General features: G+C 37.2%; 2 protein-coding genes across 2 annotated transcripts in view; one reads left to right on the forward strand and one right to left on the reverse strand.

Annotated features, from left to right (window-relative positions):
- The window catches only part of LOC129280393 (adhesion G-protein coupled receptor G6-like), a 20,988-nt gene extending 14,394 nt beyond the window's left edge, over window positions 1–6,594 (forward strand). Inside the window, exons 7-11 of the mRNA XM_054916421.2 lie at window positions 2,975–3,367; window positions 3,937–4,116; window positions 4,671–4,792; window positions 5,535–5,848; window positions 6,524–6,594. Of these exons, the coding sequence (XP_054772396.2) occupies window positions 2,975–3,367; window positions 3,937–4,116; window positions 4,671–4,792; window positions 5,535–5,848; window positions 6,524–6,594 (1,080 nt within the window). The remainder of the gene's footprint in view (window positions 1–2,974; window positions 3,368–3,936; window positions 4,117–4,670; window positions 4,793–5,534; window positions 5,849–6,523) is intronic.
- LOC129280392 (monocarboxylate transporter 7-like) lies at window positions 5,506–14,334 on the reverse strand. Its single transcript, XM_054916420.2, has 4 exons — window positions 14,013–14,334; window positions 12,528–12,668; window positions 8,754–10,064; window positions 5,506–6,779 (listed from the first exon to the last, which is right to left on the reverse strand). The coding sequence occupies exons 1-4, from the start codon at window positions 14,227–14,229 to the stop codon at window positions 6,637–6,639; spliced, it is 1,812 nt and encodes a 603-aa protein (XP_054772395.2). The 5' UTR covers window positions 14,230–14,334; the 3' UTR covers window positions 5,506–6,636.
- Window positions 14,335–17,276: the final 2,942 nt, after the last annotated feature.

A 17,276-nucleotide genomic window follows, 5' to 3' on the forward strand; every position in this document is an offset into this window, starting at 1 on the left:
TTTGTTTTTTGTTTCTTTGCGTTTCTTTGTTTGTGTTTCGTCGCGTTTATGTGTTGTTCTTTGTTTTTTTTTCGGTGTGAGTTAATCAATACTAATTGTTTCATCGCGTGCGTTAAAACAAGATTTAAAATAATGTTTCAACAAGGGAACCTCGTTCCCTCAACTACAAGCATTCTGCTTTCCTCCAATGTTTTATGCATTTTATTCATATAATATTAACGTATTCATTGAGAATACTTGTTAATTACATTTCGCAATCTACCATGTCATTGCAAATGCTTTCCAGTATGACCAAGGAGATAGTTGGAGGTGATATCTCCTTGGTATGACATATCAAATTTTGTAACGTGACGGATTTGTGGCAATGAATCCTAAATGAAACGAATGAAATATCGATAGTTCATCAGGGAAAGCTTGGCAGTTAATCATTGTTGACTGACATTGATCTATATTGAGAGCACCAACACCATTGATGTACTTTATCGATATCACATTTCTTTTCTAGATTAAAACATAATAAAACACATTTAAGAGGGATATTGAGTAACCCATATACCGCCTTTTGAACATGATGAATATGTCCGTAATCTGATATTACTGAAAAATAAACCTGTATGCTTGTACAAGGTTCTCAATTAATCTAGAGGTTTGTCCAAGATGAACTTGATATACGTTTACATTATAACAAGTACTATGATATTCTTTATTGCGTTGTTTCTCTGGTTAGTATCATTTTATTTTCATAGCTTCAAATGGGGTCGGAGAAAGTGTTGAATTAATAGTATTGTTCATTAAAACTATGAAATAACAGACTTCAAAGGAAATATGATATACTGTATATGACAAACAAACCAACATGATTAGATGAAAGTGTTATCCCCTTTTCTTGCTCCTTCCATGCAGTAAAGCCTGTTTGCAATAATAGCCTAATTATATTCTTCTTTTATATAGCGCTTAATAGGCCTTCATCGGAACGCCGTTCGTATAACAGTTATCATGGCATTATTATTATTATTATCATCATCATCATCATCATCATCATCATCAATGGTGTGGTTGTTGTTGCTGTTATCATTACCCATCATTACATTCTGGCTTGTCCGCACAAATGCTTGCGCTTTCCCCAACAAGCGTTCCAAGACTTTGATTATTGCTAGGCATACGACCTGACTGCAAGGACTTCCACATCCTTCCAGGTACCCGTTTAATTCCTGGATGGAGAGTGGCAAAGTGTGCATTGACAACTTGCCAAATGGCACTTTGGCAAGTAGGCAATGTTCGCGGCTGCATTCGAACAGAAGACCTTATGATTACAAGGCCGAGTGTGAGAATTGCTACGCCAGGACGCTTCCACAATGCCATTCAACGAAATTGATAAAATACATCACATACATGGGCCTGTCTGAGAACAATTTCTGTAGGCCTGTCATCTGCAATGAGAATGCATAATATGACAAAAATCCGGGTCAACTTATGAGTAAAGGTGTGAAAATTGTTATTTTATGGTAAACGAAACATTGGACTGGTACATAATAGTTTAAGTAAAATACAATCATTTGGAGATTAGGTCTAAGAAAAAAAATCTTAGATGGTTGGAAATGGATGAACGACGGGAGCAATAAGTGTGTGTATATTAAAAAAAACAAGGTTATCAGTTCCATACTTATACACTGTTAATATAAACTAGGGTTACCATTTCTACATTTAACGAAATCCAAATTAAAGTAAAAGTATATCAAAGCAATGCTGATTAGGGAACAAAGAGTGTTATTGTTATGCAAACAGATGAGAAGAGTCATGGAATTGGCAAACTAATCCAACATGTACAATATGTGGTTGTACAATATTATAAAACTACAAGCTGACTGCCATTCCATCGTTCACCGGACACCCCCAGCAATAGTCATTATGAACATGATGAAAATGGTTATACAGATCCAATGCCATATTATTATTACAGAGCTGTTAACCTTGTCAACTATATCTAAAGATTATTTTATTTCAAAAAGCATTTCATGCATTGCACGTTTAACATGACAGTAGATACAAATATTTTGTTTGCTTTTTTGTTATTTTCCAGGGTTGTCACGCATTCAATCTTTGCTTTTGTGACCACCCTTTCAGCCATCTTGTTTAGTGTGTAACAGAAAATACCACTCAAACTGTTCACTTAATATGTATGATACATTGGATGGTTCATACACAGAATCATTTGTTCATTATCTTGATGTCAAATTTCAAATATGTATTTTCTTGTCTATATATTTTTTTGTTTTTGCAAATGTTGCCAAATCCAATAAATGGAATGAAGTGAAATCATGGAAATGAAATATTTATGTCAACTTTACCGATGTCTCATCAAAATCGAATAAAAAACAAGACGTCTCTCTTGCGTATATAGCACCCGTAATTCTGTGATTAAGAAACTTGTTTTAATTTCGTATATACTTTTGTATTATTATAGAGCTCGCCATGAATATTATGCCTGTCCCGTTTGAGCAAATACTTGCAAGAATTGCTTGCTGAAAAAAGGAAGAAATAGCATATGGGGAGTGGCGATAGTGTTTTCCCGCTCCGACCAGAAGCGCGAAAAGCTTGTTTCATCAATTTGAAAGAAAAAAAAAAAATTTCACACTTTGCATAACCATTCTTTAAATGCATTTGCAAATGTACGGGAACAAAGAAGAAAATGTAATTTCATAAATTTCCCGCGCAAAGCGCGGTAGCAAAACTTTGTATACGAAGAGTATGAAATATGCAAATGCTTGTTTAGGTATGTATTCTTTTCATACAAAAAACTAAATAAGAGGGGAAACCATCAAGTTATATCCTTCTCCCCTTTCCTTTTTTCGTTTTGTCTTTTCTAATTTTCCCTCTTTTTTTTCTTTTTGGGGACTTGGGGGCACTTCCCGTCTGTCTACGCGCCTGTACTGATGATTACACAATATGTTTTTTAATGCATTTGCCCCTATAGATCGAAGCGACCACATCGGAACAGCTTAGAAAAGGCATCAAATTCATCTCACGAAAATCGACCGTTGATGACATACTAACCAACAACGATATCGGTCTCCGCTACCACGACGACTCAATTGACGTCACGGACATCAGGGCCTCGGCAAGCGTCACAGCGGAATTCGAAGACGATCTAGACAATGAGTCAGAGGATCCAGACTTCAGGGTCGCATTCGCTGTTGCCCGCGACCCATCGTTGTTTATTTCCGATGTCGATGAGCATGTAGTTGGGACGTATCGCAATCGAAATGGACGACGACGTCCCAACACGCCAGTGATCTTGGTGACCGTATACGGGCCAGGAAGAAAGAAGATAAAAACCGCGATTACCACAGTATTTCGTCCTATTGAGGTTAGTATAATACACTGCCAATTCAAACTAGATTAAGTCGAAGGGAGTTGGCACCATACGGTCAGTAAGATCGTTTTACCAGCACTATCGATATCTTGATATGATTTTACCCGACCTACTAGCAAAAAATAAATGAACTTAGATGAAAGAAGGACTCTTCGGGCAAGACATCAGAGCATTGAAAATTTGCCAGTGTTAATTGTGTTCTTTGCAGGAAACACTTCCTCTTTATATTTATATAATACGTACAGTAAATACATAAATTTTGTTTGGTTGAGTCATGCAACTCGGATTATTTCTTTTTCAATTGTTTGAATTCTCAAAAACATCATAATATTGTGAAAAATAATTAGGCAAATGTCTGAATGCTGCATGGCTAGAGTTAACCTGTGAGTGGTCAACGGCGCCATTTGATGTCAGCGATCTTACCTGCTGCTGCCACCAAACGACATAATTAGGGGCCAACTAACCTGCCTTCATGAATACACTCTTGAAACCATATTGAGGTCAGGCAATCTTTGTTTTAATTCTCACTTACCATTGCAAATGATGTTTCATTATTACTGTAGAAAGGCAACAGCTCTGTGATCATCGACGATCCCGTCTGTGTCTTTTGGGATTATGAAGCCAGCAATGGTACCGGAGGCTGGTCTGGCTATGGCTGTTTCCTCCAGAACGACTCGGACACCGAGAACTTCACGGCGATTGTCTGCTCATGTAATCACACAACCAACTTTGCTGTTATCATGGTAAATGTCCATCTTCGCATTTCACCATGGATGGATATGACTTCGTTACCTAACAACATGTCCAAGATACGAGGCTCCGCAGGCAATCAACATGACATGCATGCTACGCTGATAAAGGCCATGATTCGGGTTTGAACCAGAAGCCACACCCAATTTTGCTTTTGCTATGTGTATTTCATTCATGTCTTGTTATATTATCTTTTTGTTGTTATTATGTAAGCTCATTTTCATTTGTGTGTTATTTTTTAATATGAGTTGCCCATGGCCTTGCAGAAAAGCAGCTTCTAGTTGAAAGCAGGCTCTTAAACCATGATTCAATAAATAAAATACAAATACAAAAATGTGATATTTTTTCATTGTAAAAAATATCAGTAATAGAAATCCGTTTGTCCAGTGATTTGTTTAGGGCTACATGATTTCAAATACATATCGATCGCGTTTCCCCCTTCTAATGATTATCATTATCAAAATATAATTTGTATGCATGAGATTTAAATATACTGTTCAAACATAATTAATTCTCATTAACATTTTTCTCATTCTCATGCTCTTAGAATTTTCACAGCCCTAACCCATCTGTCATCTTCCAAAAGACTTCGAAGTACTTGAGTTGCATCGGTTGTGGAGTATCTATTGGCAGTCTAATCATAACATTGGCGGTTTATGTACTTTCGCCGTAAGTATCAATCAATAATAGTTTATCGTGATTTATGTACTCCTTTAGGTGCAAGATTAGGCTATTCGCGTTACCGACTCTACTTGGAAGATATAAATATCATACTTCAATTACGATCAATGGGTTTCGTTCCGCGATAATATGCACGTATTGAACCTCTGTTGGCTGCTATCTTGTTTACATTTGCTACAATCATGCCAGAGAAGTTCCCTGATCAGACCATGAAACGGTCCATGATTTTCTGGTGGCATTGTAGGTGGAATGGGCTATGATTTGTGTGTTTACATTTAAGGTGAATAAAGCCTTGGTCACAAAATGTTGTGTTGAAAGGAAATAATAACTGAAACAGAATAACGAAAGTTTGAAGGAAATCGGACAAACAATAAGAAATTTATGGATGCTTTAATATTGAGATCCCTACGACTATGTAATGTAGATTTCAAACTGGCAACTGGGTAAGAAAATTATAACAAGGGGCAGGGACGACTTTCCCATTGCCCATGTACTTATGCAGGGTTTTGGGTTTTTCTCCTAAGCACCGATTCCCCTGGGACGGAATGGAATTAGACTTAATGAAAATAGACCATGTGGTGAGTGGACAAGTTGGCAGTAGACGAATTGGCAATTTACCAAACCCACTTCACATCTTCTTATGCGCCGTAGAAACCCTCAGAAGATACACACACTCACAAAAATCACATCGTTTTTTTTTTACAATCGTTTATTTTCTCTCAAACACCAGAAAACTTCGTCAGAAGCAACCCAATCAGATCTTTATGAGCATATGTCTGTCTCTGCTCTTCCTCTACGTCACCTACATCATGGTAGTCATACTCAACCAACAACGGCTCGTCGTTGTCGAATCCGAAGTCGACCTCGGCGATGAGAAGGATGTTGAGATATGGTGCTTTTGCCTCGCTGCCCTGATTCAGTACTTCACACTGACATCTCTTGTATGGATGGGCGTTGAAGGTGTTAACATGTACCAACTCTTTATAAAGGTCTTGAATGCAAGGATCCCAGGCTTTATGGCAAAGGCTTCTCTCGTTGCATGGGGTAATTATCGTTCTTCCATTTTATGTATGTGTTGACAAAAGCTATTACCTCTTTTCGGATAAATTGGGTGTCAGTTTTTTGCGTATCTTCAATTATACAATAATTTGTTAATTTTTAAAATAATTATTGCTGCAAACCAAGCTTGAATAATAGATCAGATATACATTAAGGTCAATAGAATAGACGACGTTGGCCATCTTGGTGAATAGGTGAAGATCAATATTCACACCGTGTATTAATGATCAAAATCCTAGTACATCAGGGGAAGAAAAAAGTACCATATCAGTAAAATCAAGGACAATATTGATTATAATGCTAATTGTATGAAATAATGAGATAACTGATAATGATAATCAATAATAACAATAATAATAATAGGCATTTATATAGCGCCATCTATCTAGAAATATTCTATTCCGAGGCGCGTTGTTATTATAATTATTACCCCGGCTTTAGCTCGAGCTACCTCTCAGCGCTCATGCATTCAAGGAATAATGAAAATGATTGTAATGAAAGGGACGGACATTGGTATAAGCCCCCTTTCCACTTCTTCCATTATCCTTATGCCGCGTTTGTATCCGGTTTTCTTTGCTTTTCACACCCACCTTCATTTTTGGGATACATCTATGATAATTCTAATAGAAAATATTTTCGACTTTTTTTAATATCCAACAGGATTACCAGCCACTATCGTCGTTGTCACTGGGGGGATTGCTCGCAGGAATTACGTCGACCCAGATCTGTAAGTAAATATATGAGCTCTACTCATTTTTGTCTCAATAATTCAATTAACGACTTTGGTGCTGTTGGCTTTTAGCACGGCAGTAGACATGGTAAAGGTACATGAAAGTGATGGTACTTATAATAGCCATGAGAGATCCCAAAATCCGAAAGGCGAACGGGAAACTTCCTGTGATATCAAACATCAGCCCTGCGGATAAAAAGAGCAAAGAATGATGAATGAGTGGGCTTGCACATCGTCTGCGTTCGCGGAGCGGGAGTGGCCGCACCCTTTCGAGAAAACCGGGGGAGCTTTTCTCGAAAGGGTGGGTTTCGGTAACACTCATGCTCGCCAGTATCGGCACGAGCGAGCAGTGGACAAAATCGTATGGATTCAAAATTGCACGATGAATGGATAAAACAAAATAAACAGATAATGGCGTCATTGTAAAATGGGCTGAATGATCGATATCAAACAACCAATCAAGGATCTATCTTGGTGTCATATAATGCACCTAAAATACACAATGCTGTGCAAATTATGCACGTGACTTATACATGCATTCACTGTTGGCTACATCCTTTATAAACCCGTCTTATAACATGGTTCTTTAATTTATATTTCCCTTATAACAGTTATGTAGGCCTATCGTATTAACAACTTGGCGTTGTTTTCGTCTCCATTGAAGACACTTTTACCCCTAAATAGCTTATAATTTCTTTCACATCGTATCAGAACTCCATCTGATTAATTATGACCAAATTCTGACAGTAATATAAATCCGTTCTCCTAAAACATACCAACGTCCCCGACGAAAGCATAGACTATGGCGAAGTAAGCCGTATTTTGTCATTTTTTATTCAATATCTAGAATATCGACCTTTGAAACCAACAATGTAGATTAAAAAGTGCAGACATTGTTGATATACTCTTAAAGGAATATTCCGGGCTGATAATATTTATATCTAAATAAATAAAGTAAAATTTACAACGCTAAATGCTGAAAATTTTCATCAAAAATCGGAGAACCAATAAGGAGTTATTGAATTCTTAAATTCAGCAATATTTGATAAAAACAGTGAATATATGCATGTCGTCCTGAGTATCCATTAGATGGGCTGATGATGTCACGTCCCCACTTTCCTTTTTCGTATGTTATTACAAGAAATCAGTTTGGTTTAATTCTTTCACACATGTGTAAATGATGTGTCTCCATTATAATGAAATAAGTTGCAGCAATAAATAACTAATGCCCTTAATCACTTGTCAACCCAATTGTTTTAATTCTTTGTATAATTTTTTTGAATAAACCTTATTTCATATAATGAAATACAAAAGAACAAGTGGAGATATGACATCATCAGACCACCTCGTAAATATTCATGAAGACATACCTAGAACTGTTTCACCGGAATAATGCAAAATTCAATAACTTTGTCATTTGTTATCCGATTTTGATTAAATTTTCAGCATTTTGCTCTGTGAATTTCACTCTATTTATTGAGATTAAAGTATTTTCAGCCTGGAGTATCCCTTTAAAGGACAAGTCCACCCCAACAAAAAGTTGATTTGAATAAAAAGAGAAAAATCCAATAAGCATAACACTGAAAATTTTATCAAAATCGGATGCAAAATAAGAAAATTATGACATTTTAAAGTTTCGCTTAATTTCACAAAACAGTTATTTGCACATCCTGGCTGGTATGCAAATGAGGAGACTATGACGTCATCCACTCACTATTTCTTTTGTATTTTATTATATGAAATATGAAATATTATTATATTCTCCTCATTGTCAAGTGATACAACAATTAATTCCTCTCTGAACATGTGGAATTAGCATTGTTTAATACTATATGGTTCAGTCAAGTTGGTCCTTATTGTCAAATCTGTAAAAAATAAAATATTGTATAATTCAAACAATAAAAAACAAAAGAAATAGTGAGTGATGGAAATCATCGAGTGACTCACCTAATTGTGCATTATCACATGTTTTGTGAAAAATAAGCGAAACTTTAAAATGTCATAACTTTCTTATTTTACATCCGATTTTGATGAAATTTTCAGAACTATGCTAGTTTGAGTTTTCTCTATTTATTCAAGTCAGCATTTTCCTGGGGTGGACTTGACCTTTAAAATCAAATTTGACATGGGTATCAATAAGCAAATTGATATTGGTGTTACCTGTGACTGGGCCGGAGAGAAAGTTTCCTATACCGGTAAAGAAATACGACAAAGCGACAAGTCCCGCAAAATGGTTCTCATCAACCATTTCAGCCAACATTGCGAAATATATTGCCGTAGCACCAAATAAGCCAAATCCTGCTAGAATTGAACAAAACAGCAAATTGATGAGCGAAGAATCAATGGTGTAGGCGAAGAGCGACAATGCCGACAGCATCGTCAGCGAAGCATAAACCGTGGGACTCCAGTGCGGTCGCCACAGTATAAGGATCCCGGTGCCTATCCGACTTGCCAGTCCTCCAGCAGATGCTGCAACTGGAAGATACACGGCCTCGGATGCATGGATGCCTACAGAGATCGCGTAAGATACCATGAAGATTAGCCAACCGATAAAGGTTAAGTCCAGGAGAACTCGAGAAGGTAGGACAGTGAGGCTGAATGGCAGTTCTGCCTTTATGGATTCGTACGATATGGTCTCGAGGAGAAATTCAAGAATACACTTCTTGAGTCTTTGGTAACGGCCTTCTGTCTCGCCTTTTGTCTCGATGTGTCTTTGATTTACGTAACTGTCAATATCGCCACATTTAGTGCTCGACGCGTCGTTTGGCGAGTTCAGCAATACCAAGTGCTCTCCGTCATCATCTTCGATTGACGACGAATCGTCCTCGGTCATCTCCTGACGAGCATGAGACCTGTTGATGTTTCGTAAACAAGTATTGCCAATCTCACCATTACTCGATTCACTCCCGTAAGACGTAGATGGTTTGTTAATCGCAATGAAATGCAGAGTCTCAGATGTTGTAGAACGACTCACGCTTCTAATAGCAAATCGCAGATTTGAATGAGTATTGCCGGACTTGTATTTTGCCGTTGGTTCACCAAGGACACTTGAAGATGTAACGCGTGACTCCGGATGTTTCCATGAATCTCGGTCCATAATTCTCGAACATTCTGTAACTACCTCTTTTCCTGCATTTCCTTGGGAGTTTGATAGTAGGGACGAGTCGGGGCACATTGAACCAGGTCTTGTCTTTTCTCTTTCTTGCAAGCTTCCCCTTCCCGACAGCTCTGCTGTTTTCGGTGGTCTCATTAGCATGGATAGTGGAACATTATTTAAACTGATAGCTCCCAGGCAAGATAAAGTTCCGTATAGTCCATACGCAACGTAGAGTTCCATTGTCAAAAGGGGCAAAATCAGAGATCCTATTACAGACCCAGCGTACGTTACGGTATTCGCGAAACCAAAGGAGTTCTTGAAATGCTGTTTCAAAATGATGACGATATAATCCGTTACTACAGAATAGCAACAACCTGAAAAAGGAAAAGGAAATGGAGCCATTAAACCCTTTTTGTTTATGTTGGTTGTTCACTTTATGTTAATAACATAAAAATATGGACCATTGCGAGCAAAGATCAATAACGGTTAGTTACTTTCAAATGCCATCAACCTACGGAACAAAACAGAGTATACTCATTTACAAACTGTTACCCTTTAATAAATAAATAAATACATAAATAATTAAATGAATAAATCAAATAAATACATAAAAAAAGGAAGAGAGAGAAAAGAAAGAAAAGAATAAACGAAAAATTATTAAATCAAAACCAGGCATTAGCGATGTTGAGTTTCACCCACTTGTGAAAGTAACCAGAAATGTCGTGATTTGCGAGGGCATGCAACAGAATTGTATCAAAAGTTCATTGTAAAATATTTGGGATGGAATAACATTTGTCATAAAAGTCTTGCACATAAACTTTAATTTTGATCTCAAAATTACCTTTGACCTTACCGTTAGACCTCCGACTGCACCATAACATGCAAGTCTCCTAAGTACAGCTACATCCCAGGTTTGGTTCAAAAGTGACTTACGGTTGCGGAGTTGTGTTTCATAAGAGATTATTGCATGTAAACTTTAACGTTGACCTCAAAATGGCCTTTGATCTTACCATGTAACCTCCGACTGCAGCATGACATGCAGGTCCCCTAACTACATCTACCATCCAAGTTTGGTTGAAAAGTGACTTATGGTTGTGGAGTTATGTGTCATAAGAGAGTCTTGAACGTAAACGTTAACGTTGACCTGAAAATGACATTTGAACTTACAATGTGGCCTCCAACTGCAGCATTACATGTAGGTCCCCTAAGTACATCTACCCTCTAAGTTTGGTTGAAAAGTGACTAACGGTTGCATAGTTATGTGTCATAATGTTTGTGACGGACGGACGGACGACACTTTGATCCCTTAGTCTCGCCTTCACCTCTGGTGGGCGAGACATTAAAAACGAACGTGGTAAAAATAACAATAAATAATTGTTAAAATGATAACAAAATCGAGGAATGAAGACTTAAAACATAATGATAATAATAACAATAATAAAAAAAGGAGCGTTGCCCACTACCACACTTCATTCCTCCCTGTACCGTCCTCTGTATCATATCATGTACAGTGGCGTAACTACGGGGGGAACATGGGGGCACGTGCCCCCCCCCCCCCCCCATCGGCTGGCAAAATAAACGGGGAAAATGAGAAAAAGAGGGAGAAAGGAAGAGAAACCTAGTGGGAAAGAAGAAATTATTGTTCATTATAATTATAATTGTAATTATGTTATGTTATATTACATAAGAATTTTTTTTTCATAATTTTATGAAATATGATTTACTCAGGGCCTATGTCTTCATTGTTGCTTGTGCTCGCATTGTCTGTTTAACGACATACATATTCCTGTTGTACTAAGACCTCCCGTTATATACACCAAATATATTTTCTCGCACTTTTCGAGTTATAAGTTTCGAGTTTTAAGTAGTGACATACGCTTCTTTTTCATGACTACATAAAGTGATTGCCCCATTTTTAGGTCTTAATATAAAACATTTTCTGTCCGTGCTTACGTTCGCATGAGTGGATTGTGATATATGTCTGCTCTTCATGAATTCCTAAAACCAGTCCTTAAAATGCCCTTTTCTAATCTGAATATCAAAAATTTTCAGCTCACGCCTCGCGCTCGCATCATTTGGTTAGTGAAATACGTATGGTTTAAGTGAAATCTTACAAACAAGCCTTAGAATGCCCCTCTTCATGTCTGAATTTCCTAAATTTTCAGCTCGCACTTCGCGCTCGCAATATTTGATTAGTGAGATGCGTATTTTAATCATGATTACAATGACTACAAGTGCTTCATGTGTTTAGATGTAATTCTAACAAAATCAGCATGCGCTTGGCACGAGTTCGCATTAGTTATGTATACTCTTAAAGGATTCCTAAAAATAGTCCTTAAAATGTCCCTATTTGGGGTCAATATATATAAAAATTTCGGCTCGCGCTTCGCACTCGCATTGTTTGTTTAGCGAGACAGTTACGTATCATGATTAAAAAAATTTGCTTATAATGTCCCTTTTTAGGTCTAAATATCGACAATTTTCAGCTCTCGTTTCGCGCTCGCATTATTTGATCAGTGACATACATATCCGTTTAGTGGCACTGTCCTTAAAATATCTCTATTAGTTCAGTATACCTACTAAGTGACTCAAAATTTTTGCTGGTGCCCCCCCCCCCCAATGCCGTGACCCACGGTACACCACTAATCATGTATACTTTTAAAGTTTATTTCTGTAGGAAGACAAATAATGACCTATTTAAAAACAATTTTTTTTCAGTCACTTCATATCAAATTCAGCATATTTTCCTTTATTGTTCTTTCCTTATTTGTTTTTGTGTGGGGGTGGTACATTATCATATGATTGAAGTAAACAACATTACAATCAGTGCAGCTTACCTGATATGAGCATGCATAGTCCCATGGTCCAAGCTGTTTTGGCAAATGCTGTAGCTACCAGAGCTAACCCGGACATGAAGCTACCACAAACAGTTACCAACCTGCCATTCAGTCTATGGATGAGTAGGTTAGATAGCGGAGCTATTAAAGGGTATCATACCCAATTTAAAAAAAAATGATTTTAGAGGAAAAGGAAAATCAGACAAGTTCATAGGAGAAAACAATACCGGACAACCAATAAAAAGTTGTGAATTGTTAAAAGTTGTAAATATTGGTAATCACTATTACCCAAAGGAGACTTCAAATTGGCCGCAGATGTGATGTCATAGTCATGATAGTGATGTAAGGCAAGGACTACTCTTCCTTGTACTCCTATACATACAATTGCTAAAATGTCATTTTTTCCCCAAAAGTTGTAATTCAAATTATATGTTTATTTGATGAGGACATAAAACAATATACTACCTGGGTTATATTTATATAATATTGACTGGCCTTGAGGGGAACATCAATATATTGCCAGCAAAATAATCATATTGGCCCGAGTCTTTAGACGAGGGCAATATGGGTCTTTTAAGGGCATTATGTTTGATGTTACCCGAAAGAAGAGCCAATGAATATTCTTTATTATCATTCAAATCAGATATCTAGAGCAAAAATCGTGATAATGGTGATATTTATTTTAAGAATAGAGTCCTATCGTGCCATGTTAATATCAGGGTCTAGGCTCTGCACTTTACCATTACGACGTAATTGTAAGCGCGCATAGAGACCGGGGAAAATACAAATAATATACCTATCCCTTCCGGGTATTAAAAAAAATGTAGGGCAATATGGTTTGTAAATGACCAGCTCAGATGTCTGATACTAGTGATAATTAGATATACTGCCCCGCGGGAATGGGTACTTTGAAGAAAGCCTTAATCAAGTACTTTGCCTATCCATACATGGTATATTGTTTTATTGATATTTTCCACCATGTACACATGGAAGAACAAATACAGATTATTGATTTTAATATCCTAAATAAACCCTCTTTAATTCTGTGTCTGGACTATTTACGCGCAGATTATTAAAACATAACTTTGGCAGATTAGGCCTTGCTGTGTCGATTTAATAAAATATCAACAAAATCAATAGAAATTGCAGTTTTAGGAATTTTCATTTGTACATTTGAAGGAAAACTTATTATGTTTGCTTGGATTTACAGAATCACTCATATATAGCAGTATACGACAAATCTTAAATAGCCATCGCGGAAACTGTCGTTCCAAAATGAATGATGTCGCTTCCAACCATTAGCCAAGAATTCTCAGTACTTTTCAGGTACTTCTCATAGACAAGATAACATAGATGCACACTGTTTATTTTAACTACAGCTCATAATGGTTATACCATCTCAAATATCACCATATTTTATTTATTTTATTAAAACCAACCTACCACTGAAATTGGCAAATGAGGACTTTTTTTAACAGAACTCACCCAAGAGATATAATACTGCGAGTTGTGATGTGATGATAAAGCCTATTGTTGCATGACTTGTCTTTAGTTGAACTGCAAGAAATGGTATGATGACGCCGTACGATTTCAACAGCCCAATGAGGAAAAATCTCAAACTAGAACATGAAAATAGTACAACAAAGCGCCATGGTTCCAGCCTACTCCTGTTTAACTCGTTCCTACAAAATCGTCGGGACATTTCTTCCAACCAAGTCGGTGCTCAACACGGTGAATAAAACTCTGTGTTCATTACTCCCTCTCATAAGGACGAATAACACCAATGCGTCGATTTAGAAGTACTGGTGCATAAGTGATGAGGGGTTGTTACAACCGATAATCCCGACCTTTCGTTGGAGAACGCGAACGCTTATTTACGACGGTAGTTGATTTTGGAAGAGACTTTTTTGGCCCGTCGTGATGGTCGTAAAACCCCGTCCTGCAATGCAAATTGTGTGACATGAGATTTTTTTTTCGTTTCGCATCTGCAACGGAAACATTCAATATGCGTTTCATGTGCAAAATTCTGGTTGCTACTATGGTAACATCGATATATCCGATTTAGGACGAGTTTCCAGAGCCACATTTGGTTCCTCCCAGAGCTCGAGAGGCCGCCCGGGGGGCCACTTCCATTGACGAGTGGATACCAGCCGCGACCACGTGTAAAAGGGGACAGAGTGGGCAAGTACGTTACGTATAGGCCTACATGTATGTAACGTTATAAGGGTGTCAAAAGGATATATTTCCAATACTTGTAGGATTTCACAAGCCAAATACTTGTTAAGAGATGCATTTTCATAATCTGGAAAAGATTTGCTTCCCTTGTTTAGGGTGTTTTTCGAAACTCCATGGTCGTGCCTGGTATCCACTCATCAATGGAAGTGGTCACCCGGGAATTTGAATCTAATCCCCCATTTCTGGGGAAAGTAAAACATAATGCCCATTACATTGTGTGCTAGAGGCATATCGTTTGTGTAGGAGTAAGCAAAAGAAAAAAACCCACAAATTTGGCTTGTGTTCAGACGTTTAGCATGTTTAGGCCTATTGCCTATGCCGTAAACATATCAACGCATGCGAAATTGTTTCGGCTGGAGAGACGATCTGACCCATGGAATCAATTGCCAGTGATCCACCAATAATCCACATTAAATGCAATAACGATTCGATGGACTGTAATGATCTATATCTAAGCCTTAATTCAGTAACTTTTTCCTCACTCAATATGTACTCGATTTGTTTGAAAAGCACTTTCTTATCCATGTCATAATCTATTGTAGGCCCTGCATTTCGAATATCTCCAGCCAGCTGTCATAGTAGAGGCTCGTCGCCGGCTCAGGGGGCATATACGATGATGACCATCAGTCGTAATTTACATGCATGTATGGTGCGGGTGTCGCGGGAAAGAATTTTGCACACGAAAAGCAGATCTGTAGGGCCTGTAACCCCCTGTAACACAAAGCTTACCAATGATTGTAGAGCAGTTTTCTACGTTTGATTCTATTGACTTTTTTGTACAATTAATCTTAAAAATCAAGTGTATGATTAAGCGATAACCTTTGTGTTAGGGGACTCTAATATTACCGTCCGTGATGTTTGCGAAAGGTGGCTAATGTCGCACCAACGCATAATGTCGCAGATTGCGACATTAGCCACCTTTCGCAAACCTCACGGACGCTTATATTAGGGTCCCCTAACACAAAAGTTAACGCTTAATCATAATTAGGTGAACAAAATCTACACTATTGTGGTTTCAAGGCTAAAATAAAAAATCGGGACAAATAACAAGGATGGTCAGTTTTCTTTTTCTTCGTAAAAAGTCCAAAGCGACTTCTAAAATTGCGTAAAAATTACTGCTGTCTCCTAATCATGAAACCATAGGAGAGTCCTAAGCACTAAAATGACGTGTCTTGAAATACTTATCAATGAATTACGGAAATTTTAGGTGAAAGTGTACCTTATTTTTGAAAGTTTGTTTTTTGGATATTTACTTATTTTTGCACCATCATCTAATTATGTCACTAACTCTTGTAAAACATATCTTTATGAGTCTTAAAAACAGAGACACCAAAATAGTGGTACTAGATGGGATATGAAGTATTATCATGTTTGTATCAATGGTGGCCAATTCGAATGGAATTTTTGGAGCGTTCTTCCATTTTTTGACAAAATAGACAACAGCGTATCCCAGTAGTTCGTCTTAACCTTTTTTTTTACCCTTGAAATCATGAGAAAGACACAAAAATGTCTCTAGGTAGATAGTATATGCACTTTGCAGCAAATTTTTTTAGAAATGGCAACTATTTCTTAAGCCATCATCATTTTTTTTTCAAAACTGCACTTCTGATAAACCTTGAAATTTGACCAACGTAATTTTTCCCTTTTTATTTTTTTCTCGGTAGACCTTAAAGTTATTAATAATAATATAATAATAATAATTTTATATACCACAAAATCGCAAAATTGCCTCTAAGCGGTTAAGAGAAAGGAAAATGAAGTATAAAGGAAATAGAAATAGAAATACTTTGCACAACAAAATGTATCAAAACTAATATTACAATTTACAACTTTCTCACCAGATCATGAATAAAGAAATACCATCAAATGGGCCAATAAACGTATGATATGATCAATTTAAGATCAACATATGATATGATCAATTTAAGATTATTATATGAATTTGGACCATTTCAAAGTTACAACATCCATTATAGACGCCATTTTTGAAGGTCATCTTGGATTCTCTGACACACTCACTATCTTGTCCTGATTCATTATTTGCCTTGAAAGCTTTTTTGATGATTTTGATTTTGATGATTTATTTAATTTTTGGAGTTGATGGTATACAGCGACTGCCGTTTTGGACGCTATGTTGGATTCCCGGGTACCCTTGACGACCTTTTGTAGCTATAACCTGTCTCAATAGACTTTGTTTAATCCTAATTTCATGAAATAGACATCTATAACCTAAAAGTTATGACATTCCAAAAACTTAACCTCGGTTAAGATTTGATCTTGACTTCGCCGCGCCGCCATGGTCATCGCCGCCGTCGGAAAAGCGACGTCCATGTCTTTCTTCTGCTATGCAGGCGAGGAAAAAATGGCGGACACGTTAAAAATATCACAATGTGATTATGCCAGCATCGCCCCTAAATTATTAAACATTTGGCCATATCAATCAGCAGCTGTGAATCATGGCAGCCATCTTGGAATTAAAGATGGCTGACGAATTAATCGGACACATTATGTTTG

Source organism: Lytechinus pictus, chromosome 17 (genome assembly GCF_037042905.1).
Source record: "Lytechinus pictus isolate F3 Inbred chromosome 17, Lp3.0, whole genome shotgun sequence".
Taxonomy (NCBI): domain Eukaryota; kingdom Metazoa; phylum Echinodermata; class Echinoidea; order Temnopleuroida; family Toxopneustidae; genus Lytechinus; species Lytechinus pictus.